Source organism: Taeniopygia guttata, chromosome 14 (genome assembly GCF_048771995.1).
Source record: "Taeniopygia guttata chromosome 14, bTaeGut7.mat, whole genome shotgun sequence".
Taxonomy (NCBI): Eukaryota; Metazoa; Chordata; class Aves; order Passeriformes; family Estrildidae; genus Taeniopygia; species Taeniopygia guttata.
The window spans coordinates 14,913,407-14,928,794 of NC_133039.1; the positions used below are offsets into that span (position 1 = coordinate 14,913,407).

At 51.8% G+C, this 15,388-nt stretch overlaps 1 protein-coding gene across 1 annotated transcript in view; it reads left to right on the plus strand.

Moving 5' to 3' along the window:
• The window catches only part of LOC101233507 (syntaxin-binding protein 4), a 39,969-nt gene that overhangs the window by 8,188 nt on the left and 16,393 nt on the right, over positions 1-15,388 (plus strand). Inside the window, exons 3-9 of the mRNA XM_030284861.4 lie at positions 517-612; positions 1,413-1,482; positions 3,112-3,186; positions 11,274-11,359; positions 12,068-12,188; positions 14,623-14,764; positions 14,950-15,056. Coding sequence (XP_030140721.4) covers positions 517-612; positions 1,413-1,482; positions 3,112-3,186; positions 11,274-11,359; positions 12,068-12,188; positions 14,623-14,764; positions 14,950-15,056 — 697 coding nt within the window. The remainder of the gene's footprint in view (positions 1-516; positions 613-1,412; positions 1,483-3,111; positions 3,187-11,273; positions 11,360-12,067; positions 12,189-14,622; positions 14,765-14,949; positions 15,057-15,388) is intronic.

The window sequence follows — 15,388 nt, forward strand, 5'->3', positions numbered from 1 at the left end:
GTCCAGGGGAGCCCAGGGAGATCCCCAAGGGCTGGAGCCCCTCTGCTCTGGGCCAGGCTGGGAGAGCTGGGGGTGCTCAGCTCAGGGATGCCTCAGAGCCCTGCCAGGACCTAAAGGGGCTCCAGGAGAGCTGGAGAGGGACTGGGGACAAGGGATGGAGGGACAGCACACAGGGAATGGCTCCCACTGCCAGAGGGCAGGGATGGATGGGAGATTGGGAAGGAATTTTCCCTGGCAGGGTGGGCAGCCCTGGCACAGGGTGCCCAGAGCAGCTGTGGCTGCCCCTGGATCCCTGGCAGTGCCCAAGGCCAGGCTGGATGGGGCTTGGAGCAGCCTGGGACAGTGGAAGGTGTCTCTGCCATGGCAGGGGTGGCACTGGAGGGCCTTTAAGGTCCCTTCCAACCCAAATCATTCCAGGATTCCACGAATTTAGGGTTGGGGCTGCATCCCTCTGGCATGGCCTGTGCCAGCTCTGATTCTCTTGCCTTTGTGCCACGGGCTGTGTTCTTTCTGCAGGCATTAAGGTCATTGGTGGCATCAAGGAGCTCACTGGAGAAGAATATGGAGTTTACGTCAAGAGGATCCTTCCAGGGGGTGTTGCTTACGCAGATGGTGAGTGAAACACGGGGCAGAGTGCCATGAGGTCTGAGAACAGCCCAGACCGAGGGTATTTATTTCACACATTTGTTTCATCCCTTATTAGATGTTTTGGGTGCTTGCTTGGAGATTTTCCAGTGATTGGGGTATTTTTTTAGTGTGGCAGCTGTTCTAACCTCTGACAGCAGCCTTGGACTGGCTCCTCAGCATCTGTACTATTGCTCTGTGTGTAGGGCACGACCCACCTCTGCCACACAAGAACTTTCCTGTCCTTTCCCACCTCCCTGTGGCCCCGCAATGACCAGAGATCCTTTTGCAAACTCAGCTCTGCTCTGGGTCACTGACTTCATTGTGAATATGTTCACCTAAGTAGGTATTATGGGCTTGCAGAGCTCACATTTTACAACTTCAGCTAAAAAGATTTTTTTTTTCCCAGCTGTTACATCATTTTTTCCATCCAATAAAGGAAAATAAATCCAGAACAGGTGGAAGTGCCTCTCATGGTTTTCTACCTGACCTCGAACTGAACTACTTGACCTCAAAGCAAATTAAGCAAAAGCTTTATTGCAGTTTTCAGTATTTACTTTTGCAACTTCCTAGAGCAGAGGAAGTGCTGGGACATTGGCACGGGTTGTTCCGTGAGGTTGCAGAAACTTCATTTATGGACATCTGGAAAAACAGGTCAGACGAGCATCTCTGGAACAACAAATGCATTTCTCATCCTGTCTCTGGGCACAGGGGGGAACTGCCCAGCCTCTCCCAGTCCCTTCAAGCTGTATTTTCCACAGTTTCTATCCATGAGTTTTCTTTTCCAGGGCGCCTGCAGCCAGGAGACCAGATCCTGGAGGTCAATGGAGATTCCTTAATTGGGGTTACAAGCGAGAGGTACCATAACCAAATGGAAATTTCCCATTCCTGTTGCTTTTGTGGGATTCTGTGAAGCAGCTTAGGCTGTGAGTTGTGTGGAGGGCACCAGGGCATCACTCTGGGTGCCATTCCCAAAAGCCAACTCAGAAATTATCAGACAGAAAGATTCAATATAAAAATAGACCAGAGGGCCCAAATTGTACCTGAGACATTCCCCCAGAATGCTGAGTATTTAAACAGCTCCTGGCAGCTCCACTCCATCTGCTGCAGCTTCCCAACACATCCTGCAGTTCCCAGCACAGGAGATTCGCTGGTGCCTGAGCCTGACAGTGCTGCTCCAATTCCTCCTGGAGGCACGATCCAGCCCCCCAGCTCCCAACCAAGAGACTCATTCCCAGCTCCACAGGAGCACCAACAGCTTGGGGGCTCTCCATTCCCATTAAGCCCTGTGCTGTCCTATTGCCTGCCCTGCATTCCTGCACCAGGTGCCGAGGCTGGATGGAGAGCAGCACGAGGAGCTGGTCCTGATGCCCAAGCCCCGGGCAGCTGGGTTTGGTGATGTCCATGAGAACATCTCTGGGGCTGTGGGAGGCTGTGCCTGGCTCCCAGCAACTGCTCTGGCTGCCTGGCGGAATCTGTGCTATTGATGATTCCGAGATTGTAGAAAGTCTCTGTCTGTCAGCCCCGCTGCCAAAGCAGAAGCCATAATTGGTCTGTGCTGGTTTCAAGGCTGTTTATTCTGTTTATCTCTAACATGTTCTGCTGCCCTGCCGCAGCTCTGTCCTGCAGGGCAGCGTGTGGGGCTCTGCCCTCAGTGGGATGGTACAAACATTAAATACCACAAACTACCTGTGCTGGATTTACAATAACGTGCCAATATCTGTCACCTACGTTGGACAGTGTGTCCCCAGCCTGAACCAACAGAAAAATGCCAACACCACAGTGAAACATGGAGGGCATGAAGAAGGAGAAAAAGGACAAGACACACCCAATTTCCTCCATCTTGTCCCCTTTGGACCCCTAGTCTAGAATCCTAAAATTTTACTTTTGCACCCATGCTACACTTAATTATTACTGATATCAAACACTCAGAGCTTGTAATTCATCCTGTAAGATTGAAAACTCTTTTCCATGGACAGAGATCACAGCCAGTGTCTCTGGGGGCTCTGTCCAGGGGGGTTCCTGACCCCTGCCAGGGTCCCAGACCTGCCAGGGCAGCCAGAGGGAAGCCCTGGATTCCCACAGCTGCCAAGGGCACTTGTATTTTGACCCAGAAAATAGCTGTCCCTGGGATGGAAACTTCCCCAGGTCAGGAATTACAGAATCATGGAATGGTGTGGGTTGGAAGGGAGGTTAGAGACCACCTGCCACAGGCTGTGCAGGAGGATTTGCTCACCACCACAGGTGTCTTCTGGCTTTTGCTATCAGGGACTTCTCAGTTACTGCAGAAGTGGGAAAAGCAGGATATGGCTGGGCTGCCCTCAGCCTCGCTGCCAGGGCAGGGAACAGGGCATCCAGCCAAGGCCTCGGCTGCTGGCAGGGCTTGCCCAGGTCAGGGGTCTCTGCCCAGCTGTGAGGCGAGCAGGGTGAGACCAGGGGAGCACCACTGGGAGCTGGGATTGATGTGTCTTGGTCCTTGTGTTCCAGGGCCGTGGACATCCTGAGGACGGCGTCGGCCACCAGCCACATGCGCCTCCTGATAGCTCGCGATGACGACGCCAAGTAAGGGGGCACATGGCAGCCTGGGGAGGGAGAGGGTGGCACTCCTTGGCACCACAGCTGGAGAGCCCTGGGGCAAATCAGGCTCAAAGCCCACGGGGAAGGCAGAGGTGGCCGGGAGTCTTTGCTAACTGTGCACAGGTGGGAATTCAGTGCAGCTGTAAAGGAAGGAAGCAAAGCTTCCCTTGGTGGCTCCCAGCTCCAGCCCTGCCTGGGTGGGGTCTGTGGGACATCCCAGCACTGAGCAGATTTCCACAGGTGCTTCCCCAGAGAGGACCAGGGCTGCTCCAGTCTTGGCTGTAGGGTGGCACAGCTCCCTCAGCTCTGCTGTGTGGTGTTTCAGCACATCCTGCACAGAGATCTGGATGAAGATGTGCAGGGATACCAGGATCTTCCCTCTCCTTTCTGGATGGATACATTGAGTTAAGGTCTTCCTTCCCCAGAGGTTTCCTCCTTCTCAGGGAGGATGAGAAGTTTCTCCCTGAGACCTGTCCCCTTGTTGCTCCCTGGGAAACTTTGCTCTCTCTGGAGAGACTCAGAGGTTTGGAAGGAGAAGGAAAGAGTTCAGTCTTGTCTTGACGGGATTTAAGCTGTGTGGGACAATGATGGTGCATGGGAGCACTGTGGGAACCAAGGTATGGATTAGCGGGGTCTTTGCTGATATCCCACGGGAGATCTGGCACAATGTGCTGGCACATCCTCTCCCTTGACAGAAACAGGGCTTGGAGAAGCTGAGGTGCTGCAGGAAGCAGAGGAATGAGGGTGGGATTTGGCAGAGTGTGGCTGTGGTCAGGCAGGCTGTGCTCTGCCCGTGGGTGGCTGCAGGTCAGAGTCCCTGCTGAACGCACCCAGGTCCCGTTAGTGTGGAGATGATGGGTGATTAATGATGGATGCATTCCTTATCCATCAGCTGCTGTGCAGCCTTCCTGCCTTGGCAGAGCAGTGAGAGTGCTCTAATGACAGGCGTGAGACTAATTCTGACACAGCAATACACTGCTGGAAGAATTATTTGCTATTAATGACAGGCTGCTTCTAGCCACCCTCTTCCAGGGGAAATGGCATCTCCTATTATTACATTAAGTGCAAGTCCTTCAGCAGCTCTGAGGAGGTGCTGGGTGAAGCAAGTAGGTCACCAGGGATCCTCTGGTCCAAGTAGGGATGCTCAGGATGCAGCTCTGGATCACAGCAGTCCCCTTGGTGGGGCAGAGTGCCAGTGGGCACCTCACACTCTCTCCCAGCAGGAGAGATGGCATCTCACAGCTCAGCTGGGATCTCTGTGCCAGCAGCAGCAGGACTTGCTCTGAAACACTTGATTTCTCAGTCAGAGCCCCCACGTTTTCTGCCTCCACCATGATCTGTTTCCAGCTGTTCCTGTAGCTCCTAATATCCCAAATAGCAGCAGATGTTTCCTGAAGCAGGCGTGGCTGCAGCTCCCCCCTGCTCCCACAGCCCCGGTTGCCCTGCAGGGAGCTGGGGCAGGCCGGCAGGGCAATGAAACTTTAAGCAATTTATTTGATCTCCGTTCACTGTTGGTTATCTGTTAAATCTGCAAAAGGTTAGCCAGAGAGAGAGGGGGGAAGTAATCACTTTATTTATTCTTTTTCCCAAAAGATTTGCAGAGATTTCACTTACATAATCATCTCGCAAACTGTTTGATGCACGAATACATATCTCCAGGATTAAGGGCTGTGGGAACATGGGGAAGGATTTTTCTGCTCTCCACATTTTTTTTCCCACTTAGTGTTGTCTTTTACTGATGCCCTGCTATCTTTTAAGTCTGTCCTTGAGCGTGGGTGAGCAGCCAGCCGGGTGGAAAGGGGCGATCAGCTCTGGGGGTGATGCCTGTGGAGTGCCATGCCGTGAGCTGTGGGCAGCTTTCCCCCTTCCCACTGCCCAGCAAAGCAGCTCACAAGACCCAAAAGCTGAGGAGGACACAGGGCAGAGAAAATTCGGTTTATTTTCAGATCCTTCCTCACCCAGAGCACTCAAAGCACTCTGGAGGAGGGAACGTCATGGCTCTGGGTTTGGATCCAACACCCCTGCCAATTTTCCCAGTGACTCAGCTGAGTAGCATTTTGTTGTGGTTGCCCTTGGGTGAATTTGAGTCATATACGCTATTATTTGTCTCTGGAGTTAATTATAAGCCCAAATTACCTGTGCTTTTCATGGAACTCAGTCTCTGGCATGTATCAGATGCATGTTTTGGGCCTGTCGCATCAGCTGGGCTACAGAGAGCAGCAGTAATGCCAGGGCTTAAAGCAGAGGATTCAGATTTGGAGCTGGACTCACCAGGTTTAGGTGATGCTTAAATCTGATTTTCTTCTGTGCTCACCTTCAGCTAATGAGGATAATTTATTGTATAGTCATAATTATTGTTTATTCATTCTCAGCCTGAAAGTTACAATAGTTCCTCATTTCTCTGCGTTGCACAGATATCGGCCTGGTCTGTCAGGTTTATCACTGGGAGGAGCCAGTTTGTGCTGCACCTCTGAGTGCTGGCAGGATGAAACACTAAATTCATTGTCTGCACACGAGGTCCATCCCCAGCATGCCAGGGACAGGGGCTGTTGGATTAGCAGGGCTTACCCAGCCAGCAGGAAGGAAAGGCTGCTCTCTGCAAGTGCTCTGGCAGTATGGAACAGCATCAGACTCACAGGATCACTGAGGCTGGAAAAGATCTTTAAGTCCAACCTCTGACTGATCTCCCAACCCAGAGCACTGAGTGCCATGTCCAGTTGTTCCTTGGACACCTCCAGGGGTGGGGACTCCACCACTGCTCTGGGCAGCCTGACCACCTTTTCCATGGAGAAATTCCTCCTGATGCCCAACCTGACACCTCCCCAGCACTACTTGAGGCCATTTCCCCTTGTGCTGTCCCTGTTCCCTGGGAGCAGAGCCCAAACCCCCCTGGCTGTCCCCTCCTGTCAGGAGCTGTGCAGAGCCACAAGGTCCCCCCTGAGCCTCCTTTTCTCCAGGCTGAGCCTTTTCCCAGCTCCCTCGGCCTCTCCTGATGCTCCAGCCCCTCCCCAGCTCTGTTCCCTTCCCTGGACCCCCTCCAGCCCCTTGTGAGGGGTCCAGAAGTGACCCCAGGCCTTGAGGTCCAGGCCCAGGAGAAGGGGCAGAACCAGTTCCCAGGTCATTCTGTCTGCACTGTTTTTCCCAGCAGAGGGGCTGTGGCTGGAGCTGGTGCCTGGCCTGGTGTAGATGCAGGATATTCCCTCCTGCCCTGCCAGCCCTGCGTGTGACAGTGACAGCTCAGCCCATGCCACTATTGTTTCGAGCACTTGCTGCTAAGCTGGCAGGGAGGGCTGACTCCAGAAAGCCTGGGTGTGCCAGGGACAAAGGCTGTGCTTTGGGAAAAGCAGCCAGCCTTTCCCACAGCAGTGAGGTGCACCCCTGCCTGGCACTGCTTCCATCCCACCCACAGAGAGGGAAAGCATCAAACAGCTTGGGTTGGGGGGCACCTCAAATCTCATCCCATTCCACCTTCTGCCATGGCCAGGGACACCTTCAACTATCCCAGGGTGTTCCAAGCCCTGTCCAACCTGGCCTTGGGCAGTGCCAGGGATCCAGGGACAGCCACAGCTGCTCTGGGCACCCTGTGCCAGGGTCTCCCCACATTCACAATGCCATCCATCCAATTCAACATGCCATCCATCCCTGCCCTCTGGCAGTGGGAGCCATTCCCTGTGTCCTGTCCCTCCATCCCTTGTCCCCAGTCCCTCTCCAGCTCTCCTGGAGCCCCTTTAGGCCCTGGCAGGGGCTCTGAGGCATCCCTGAGCTGAGCACCCCCAGCTCTCCCAGCCTGGCCCAGAGCAGAGGGGCTCCAGCCCTTGGGGATCTCCCTGGGCTCCCCTGGACTCTCTCCAGCAGCTCCAGGTCCTGCTGCTGTTGGCCCCAGGGCTGGAGCAGCTCTGCAGGTGGGGTCTCACCTGAGGGGGCAGAGGGGCAGAATCCCCCCCTGCTGCCCCTACCAGGGCTCAGCCCAGCCCAGGGGTGTTTCTGGGTGCTCACAGCCAGGGCAGGTCCAGCTGTCGCCCACCAACAGCCCAAAACCTTCTCCCACAGCTGTTTATGATTCCTTCTCTGCCCAGCCTGGACTGGGGCTTGGAATTACCCTGACCCAGGCACTTGGCCTTGTTGTGCTTTATGAATTTTGCACGGTTCCCCCTCTCCAGCCTGTCCAGGTCTCTCTGGGTGCCCCATCCCTTCCCTCCAGGGTGTGACCTCCCCACACAGCTGGGTGTCAGCTCCGGGCTGGCTGTGGGTGCCCTGATTCCACTGGAGCTGTGTGAGAAAATCTGCCTTTGTGACGCTTTTGGAGTGCTCTGGGTTCATGGCTCCCACTCACCTGCAGGTTTGTTTTTTTTTTGAGACAAACCAGTAATTTCTGATGTCACAGGCTCCACTTTCTCTCCCAGCTGTGGTGCAGAGCTGAGGTTTCCAGACGCTGTTTAACCTTTGATGTAGGATTCATCCTTTGTTCTTCCAGGAACAAAAGGGCAGGACAAAGAGGCATTATGAGATAAAAAAATTTTCTGCGGGGAGATTGACCCTCTGCTGCTTAATCTGTAGCAAAGTCATCCTGGAGCTGACTGCCGCTGGCAGACCCCCCATCCCACCCTGGGGCTGGCTGAAGGCTGTTCAGGGCCAAGCTCTATTGCAAGCATCCTCCAGACCTCAAAAGTTTGCATCCTAATGAAAAAAAAAAACCAAACTGGAGAAGAGCTTGTTAAAATGAACTTTCCACCTCATACAACGCCACGGTTGTTGTTTTTTAATCAAGTTGGGCATTTTAGTCCTGCAGGCACGTGACAATTCACAATGTTTTAGTAAGGGTCAAATTTTAAATATTAAAGACATCTTCTGAAGCCTCTTGGTGTCTGAAAGCACAAAGCAAGGCCTGCTGGCATTCCTTCAGTGCACTCGTTCATTAATCGGCAATGTTTGGGCATTGTCTGCCCGCATCCAACTCCTCCAAACACAGCACTGAGCACAAAATTAATTCCCAGGAGACTGGCACCAGAAAGTGCTTTACTTTCTGCTGGGATGTGTGCCTCAAGTTAGTCATGTGTTTGTGTCCCTGGTGGAACTGGGACTGGCAGGACTGAACAACAAAGCAGGAGCTGGGACGGTGGCATTTGGTCACATTGTCCCTGGGCTGGACCCAGTCTCACAGCTCATTCAGGCTCCTGAGAAAATAATGATAAACCTCCTTTGTGGATGAATTTCAGGACACAAAATAAACAACAACAGGGAGTGCTGAGCCCATGCATGTCCTCACTTATGACAAAGTTTGGCAGCGCAGGTTGGTGACAGGGTTTGCAGGGTCACAGAGCTGCTACACCAGTTGCATTTGCATTAACTAAGAGTATTTCAGCCATTGTGTGGTGTTTATAACCTCCTCTGTGCTCTGCTGGATTATTATCTGAGGAAAATGGAACAATAGATGACCACAGAAATACTCAGCCCAAAACAAAAGCAAAGTGCTGGTGACTTGATAACCACTGGGAATAATATGTGAGATTCCAGCGTGTTGGACCTGCCCCTGCAGGGGTCAGGGAGGGGTAAGGCCATGGCTGTGTGAGCTGCCAGTGAAACTGGGGTGAATCAGCTGCAGAAACACAGAGGCTTTACTGGGAAACTGGAATAATTCTGCTGGGATCCACCCAAGGCTCAGCTCAGGGATCCACAGATCAGCAAACAGATTTGTCCTTCTGCCTTCCTGGTGCTTGTGGAATCATTTAGGTTGGAAAACCCTCTGAGACCCTCAAGTCCAACCTTTAACCTACCACTGCCCAGGCCACCAGTAAACCATGTCCTCAAGTGTCACATCCACATGTTTTTTGAACTACATTCCTGGGCAGCCTGTTCCAGTGCCTGGCATCCTTTCAGTGGAGAAATTTTCCTAATATTTTACATATTTACCTTACATTATGAAACTGCCTTCCCCTCATCAGGTCACACAGGGCTGGCCCCACACAGCTGTCCCTTGGTGGGCCACCAAATGCCTGCCACTGTCTGAGGGGTAGATCCAATAAAGGATTCCAGTGCTTGGAGAATGGCTTTGATCATCTTCATGTCCCCTCTACAGCTTTATCACCACCATGACTGGGAGGTCACAGCATCTTCTGGGGGTCCTGGTGGCATCTTGGCTGTTCCTGGGAAGTTTTGCTCAAGAGGTGAAAGCCAAAAGAGCTCTGTGAGATGTGGGGTTTCTGAATGAAGTCACAGTCTTGTGTTTGGTTGATAAAGACAATAGTATGGATGCAAATATTTGGATTCACCAAGGGATGTCACTGAGCATTGTGTGACACTTGGGTTTTAAATTAGCATTAAATGGAATGAATAAGGCATAAATTTGATGGCAATATTAGATAAGGCATGCACTGGTCTTTGAAGTTTGTTAATGAGCTGGTTGTGACTGGGAAGATGTAAATTACTGAGAGCATTTCCAGCAGGAACCTGAGGAGCTCATGATTCATTCATCATTTAATATTGTTGACTCTAATCTAGCCAATAACACCCAACATCTGTCCTGGTGAGGAACGCAGATGACGCAGCGTCTGCGAGTGTGTCACAGCAGTCTCCTCGCTCAGGGAACTTTGCTGTGGCTGGGTTCCTGCAGGTTCACCTCTTGAGCTTGTCTGCCAAGCCTGAGAGGGAGCCACTCATAACCAGGCTTTTCCTGGGGCTATGGCATCAGGAAGGCACCTTCCCATGGGGATTCCCTCCTGCCTTCAAAGACAACATCTAATGATGTTACTGTGGCCACTGAAACAACATTTTCAGGGTCTGTCCCACTGCCTGGATGCTTATTAACTGGCATGTGTAAGAAGTTAGTCATCCTTGAGGATCTCTCTGCCAAAAGGTCAGATCAGTCCGGTGGGGATGGGTTATGAAGGGAGAGAACATCCCCCATTTCAGAGGGACAGCATGAGAGCAGCGTGGCAGGGCTGGATCAGAAGGCTGCTCAACATGGGCATGATGAAGATGTCATTCCTTTCCATGCCCCCTCATCTGAAAGGATGTGAGGGGCTCACAGCAACTCAAAGAAAAGTTACAGAAATTAGGCAGGAACTGGTAAATGTGGACAATGGTAGCTCTTAATGGAGTTTAAAAAAACGCAAAAAAAGATCATGAAAAAAATCACTTGTCGTGTACAGGGAGTTCCAGCTCGACAGATGGTGGTCAAACTCAACCTGGAACAAAACACCTGGTGCCTGGGCATGGAGATCAGTTTCCAGGGGATTTTGGGGATAAGATTGCATGCAGATCTTTGTTGAGGTGTCATGCTCCAAGGGTTTAGCTTGTGATGTTTGTGGAGAATATCATCATGGATGGATTGGGAGAATGGGCTGATGCTTTTGCAGGTGCCCCATAAACCATCTCCTTCTTTACTCCAGCAAGAGCTATGAGATCTGCTTTCTGTCCAGGAAAAGAGGAGAAAAAACAGAGAATAACCTGTATTTAACTGTTCTAGAAGGAGTCACAAATAGGCGAAGAATTTTTGGGTTATGTTTGCACAGTTACAACTCCTTCTGGCAGGGTTTAATTTGTGTGGTGCGTTTGCAAAACTTTTGAGCCTTATAGTTGGGGGTGAAAATATTCCCAGGAGGGTCCATGAGCAGGAGTGGAGGGCAGGATGAACACTGCCTTACATCCTGCCAGGATATAAGGCAGGGCTCCAGTGTTCATCCTGCCCTCTCTCAGGAACGACAGATCTCAGCACAGAGCTGTCCATAGAATCACAGGATCATAAAGATGGAAAAAACCTTTAAGGATACGACACTTCCCAGCTCCTCGTGCCCTGAATACACTCTGGGCACAGAAGGAGCACTTGAGCTGCAGCCCATCACAGGAAAGCTGCACTGCCATGAGATTGATTACAGACCTGAAGCCTTGCACAAGCTCTTGAAAGCAGAGGGTGTTCCCCTTGTGCATGAGGAAGCTTTGTCTGCTCCCCACAGCTGGAGAGCACCGGCCCTGCAGCCTTGTACCCAGTCACTGCCATCCAGGGCTCTCTTGTCGTATAATCATGTAGGGGGAGTATTGAGCAGCAGCTGACTGCACCATGGTTTTGTTTACAGGAGAGAATTCTCTGAGCTGCTGGAGAAGTTCGGCTCCCAGAGCAACACGGGCTCAGCGCGGAGCTCGCCGGTCCTGCACGGTGGCAGTGAGTAGCTTAGCAGGGAACTGAAAGCCCCTCTCCCTGCAGAGAGAGTTTCCTTTATCCCAGTGTCATTCTGAAGGAGCTGTGGTTGGATCTGAGTAGGTGTTGGGGTGGAGGTTTGAAGAAAGCTTGTCCTTATTGCAGACCCCTGGTGCATGCCAGGAGCGTGGCCAATGCTGCCACAGGGTGATCAAGGGAGACTTGAATTGGGGTCATAACCACTCCCCTGATCCCCAGATTCTGCCTAACTGATGTGCTGGGCAGGTGACTCCATCAGTAAATGCGGCTGTACATTTTTGCTCTGGATTTCAAGGTGTTTCAGCAATAATTAATTTAAACATCATTATTTTTAATTTGCAAATCGGAAATGTTTAATGAGATGCAACGAAGTTGACCTGAGCTAGATGCCAGCACAAAAATCCTTGTGTTCCTGGGGAAGAAAGCTTTCCCTACGGCTTGGCACCCCACCAGACAGCTGCTGGCCCTTCCCCTGTGGCAGAGGCGTGTAGGGTTGGCAGAGGGCTGACAGTCCCACGCTGGAATTATGCCAAGCAGGCTGAATGTTTCCTCTCCTTCAGCCCTACCCTGATGTCTTTAACCACCATGTGTCTTTCTCCAAAAATCCAGGAGTGCAGATCAGCTCTCAGCAGCAGAGCAGGGGGGATGCTGGAGTGTTTGTGTGCCCTGGACTGACTCTGCCTTTGTTTTCAGGTCGATACCTGGAGAGCACCTCCTCGGGCTCGTCCTCACGCTCCCAGAGCCCGCTGCTGCTGAGCCCTGCCAACTCCCACGGCCCCTTCCTCGGGAACCTGGCGCACACTCCTCACGCACAGTACGTACAGATCCCACCAGCCTGGCCTGGTGGCTCAGCAGGAGACCACCAAATGTCAGAGGGCTACACCCAGTAAAGAACTCCAGTGCTTGTTGAACAGTTTTGTTCATCCTTATGACCTCTCTACTCTTCTATCGCCACAACAGTCCAGAGGCCACAGCATCTTTTGGATGTGGTGGCAACATCTTGGCTGTTCCTGGGAGGTTTGTTCCCAAGGGGTGAAAAGGTTCCCAGTTAAGCATGCAGCAGCTCCTCTTCCTCCCCTCTGAATCCCAGGGAGAGGCCATGGTTTACAGCCAGCTGAGAGGGCCCTGCACATCACCTTGTAAACCACAAGCAGAGTGTTCCTGCAAGGCTGGTGCTGCTTTCGGGAGGTGTTTTTGGGCCTTGTTTCCTATTGCCCTGCTCCTTGCACTTTGACCCTATGCTCCAAGAGCACCAGCACCTCTCCATGATCCCTGGATGCCCTTTGCTTTGGGGTCATCAGCCTGCAGTGACTGCATCCTGTGGTGGCCAGAGCATCTCCCAGAGTGTGTTTTCATGTGGTCCTCAGCCCTTGCACATTCCACAGGGTCAGAGGTTTGGACAGGCAGAGCTGGTTTTTCTGCAGTCTCGTCTCCAGGGCCCTTTTCCAGAGGGACAGCCTGGGGGGTGTTCACAGTCATGGAATGGGCACCATTTGTCCCCAGGGCTCGTAGCTCCCCTCCTTTGCCAACACAAACAAGCCAAGGCACTGGTAAAGAGAATCAGCCCTCACTGCAGAACCAGTAAATCCTCTTGCTAAATACCAGCTTATTAGGGATTTGCAGAGGACAAATATTTGGCACCAGAGGTTTAAGCTGCTTGCATGGAGTGAGAGACCCACACAGAGGAGACACCAGATCATCTGCTTGGCAGCTGCTTTGGACAAGCCATCCTTACTGTGCTGTTAATTCCCTCCAGGCTGAGATGTAGAATCCAGAATGGGTTGGGTGGGATGGAACCTCAGAGATCATCTCATTCCAACCCCCCTCTGTGGGCAGGAAAATGGGCATTTAGGCTAGAGGGCTCTGTCTTGGTGGCCTCCTTGCCATGCTGTGCCATGTTCTGCTTGTCTCCATGCTGCTGCCAGGCCCCAGTGGTCTTGCCCTGGAATCACAGATCACTGGTTTCACCTGAGCATTGGTGGTCAGCTGTGAGATGTAATTTGAGCTATGGGCCTTTCCATGTGTGTGGCTGCCACCCCTTCTGCTCAGCACAGGTTGTCCCCAGGCTGTGACTTCTCATTGTGGCATCACCTGAGGCCCTGCCCCTCCACTGAGCAATAGGAGTTGGGTGCACTGCAATCTCACCACAGTCAGTGTCTGAGATTTTGGGCTGAACAGAGCATTTTGATGCTGTATTTAGTTACACCATTTCCATAAGATCGTTCACCTTAAAGCAATGTTTTTTCATAAGACTGAGGCCCATGCACCCCTTCCACTGGGGTGTCTGACTAGCAGGGAGGGCATTGCTTGGGAACATGTGCTGGTGTCACTGTGGGACACAGGATGCACAGCTGCTATTGTGTCTGAAGTTGTAACACGAGGAGCCAACGCGGACTGTTTGAGCAGTGGAAATAAACTGAAAAGCAAAAAGTCAGCTGCACCCACCAGCTGCACCCATCCCATTTGGAGGAAAAGGCTTGCTGATCCTTATACACCACCAAATCCTTCCCCAAACCCGCCCTGTTGCAGTGCTGCCCATGCGAGCTCAGTGAAATCTCTGCTCCCACAACTCTGCTACTGGCAGACCTCCCTGCTGGCACGGAGCCACCACTGTGACCGGGCCTTTGTGGCCTGTTGAGTCCTGTCCAGCAGCTCCTGCAGGGAAGGGTCCAGCTTGTTTGTTGCTCCTTTGCATCCTTGACTGGGCGAGCCACCTTCTGCAGCAGCAACGTACAATGTGGTGGGTGTTGCTGTAAAGGATGCCCACTTCTTGGGGCATCTTGCACGATTTTGGGTCCAAACCCTGGTTAAGACACACCCAGCTGTGTATCCCGAGCTTCACTTCGATGTTTCCTACGAACTGCTTGATAGTTGATCCATCTGTAAATTGCTGTCTGGTGATTTAGTTGGATTCAAGCAACAACCGTGTTGATTATTTGTGTGCTTTTGGCTATAAAACCAGGAATGCCAAATATATTCTGGCTACATTTTTAGTTTCTTCTCTAAATTAGTATTTCCCTATTGGGGATTAGGGGAAGCAGTCACCTTAATAACACTGCACAATGTCTGCCAAAGAGCAGGAGGCCTCACTTCCCCTTTCCAATGGTGGGTGAAAGAAAGGATGCAAATAAAAGGCTGGGAGAAGGTAGAAGGATCACACATGGAAATAAATCCAGGCAGTTTGTTCAGCGATATGAGAAGATAACCCAGATCACCTTGAGTCACCTGCTGACTTCTCTCCCTTGCAGCTACTCCATTGACTCAGGAATCCAGAGCATTTCTGTAGCGAACTCCTCCGGCCTGGGGCTGACAATCAGTGGTGGATCCAACAGGCCTGACGGGCCCATGATTTATGTCCAAGAGCTTTTGCCAGATGGGGACTGTTACAAAGTAAGTTGGCGTGGAGACCCTCAGGAGCTCTGCCATGGGGACCTTGCAGAGGCTGTGGCTGTTCTGAAGCAGCTTTCTAAGAGTAGATGGATAATTTCATAGACTAATGAGGATTTGTGTTGCAGGAGAAGGCTTTGGGCAGAGATACCCTTCTCAATGCTGTGTCTTCCTCCCTGTTTGTTTAGGATGGTCGGCTCCGACCTGGAGACCAACTCATTGCTATCAACAGAGATTCTCTGGTGGGCAGCACACATGAGGAGGCCAGAAAAATAATTGAAAAAGCCAAATTCAGGTAGGCATAGAAAGTATTTCCTGTCATCATCAGGTGCTGTTGAGTCTTTGGCAGAGCACTTCATACCAAGGTTTGGCTTCAAGGGCACTGTTTGTCTTAAATTATTCTTTAAGGTGGTCACATCAGAAAATCTTGAAGGCATGGATCATCCTGAAGTGCAATCCAAACCTTCCCAGTGTTCTGGGGCTCATGAGTATCTCCTATCACTACCCAGCAGAGCTTTGAAACAGAACTGAAGTTAAAAAAAGGGAAAAAAGGGAGACTCAGGAGAGACCTTATGGATCTGTACAGGAGGGTGGATCCAGGTGGGGGTTGGGCTTTTTTTTCCAATT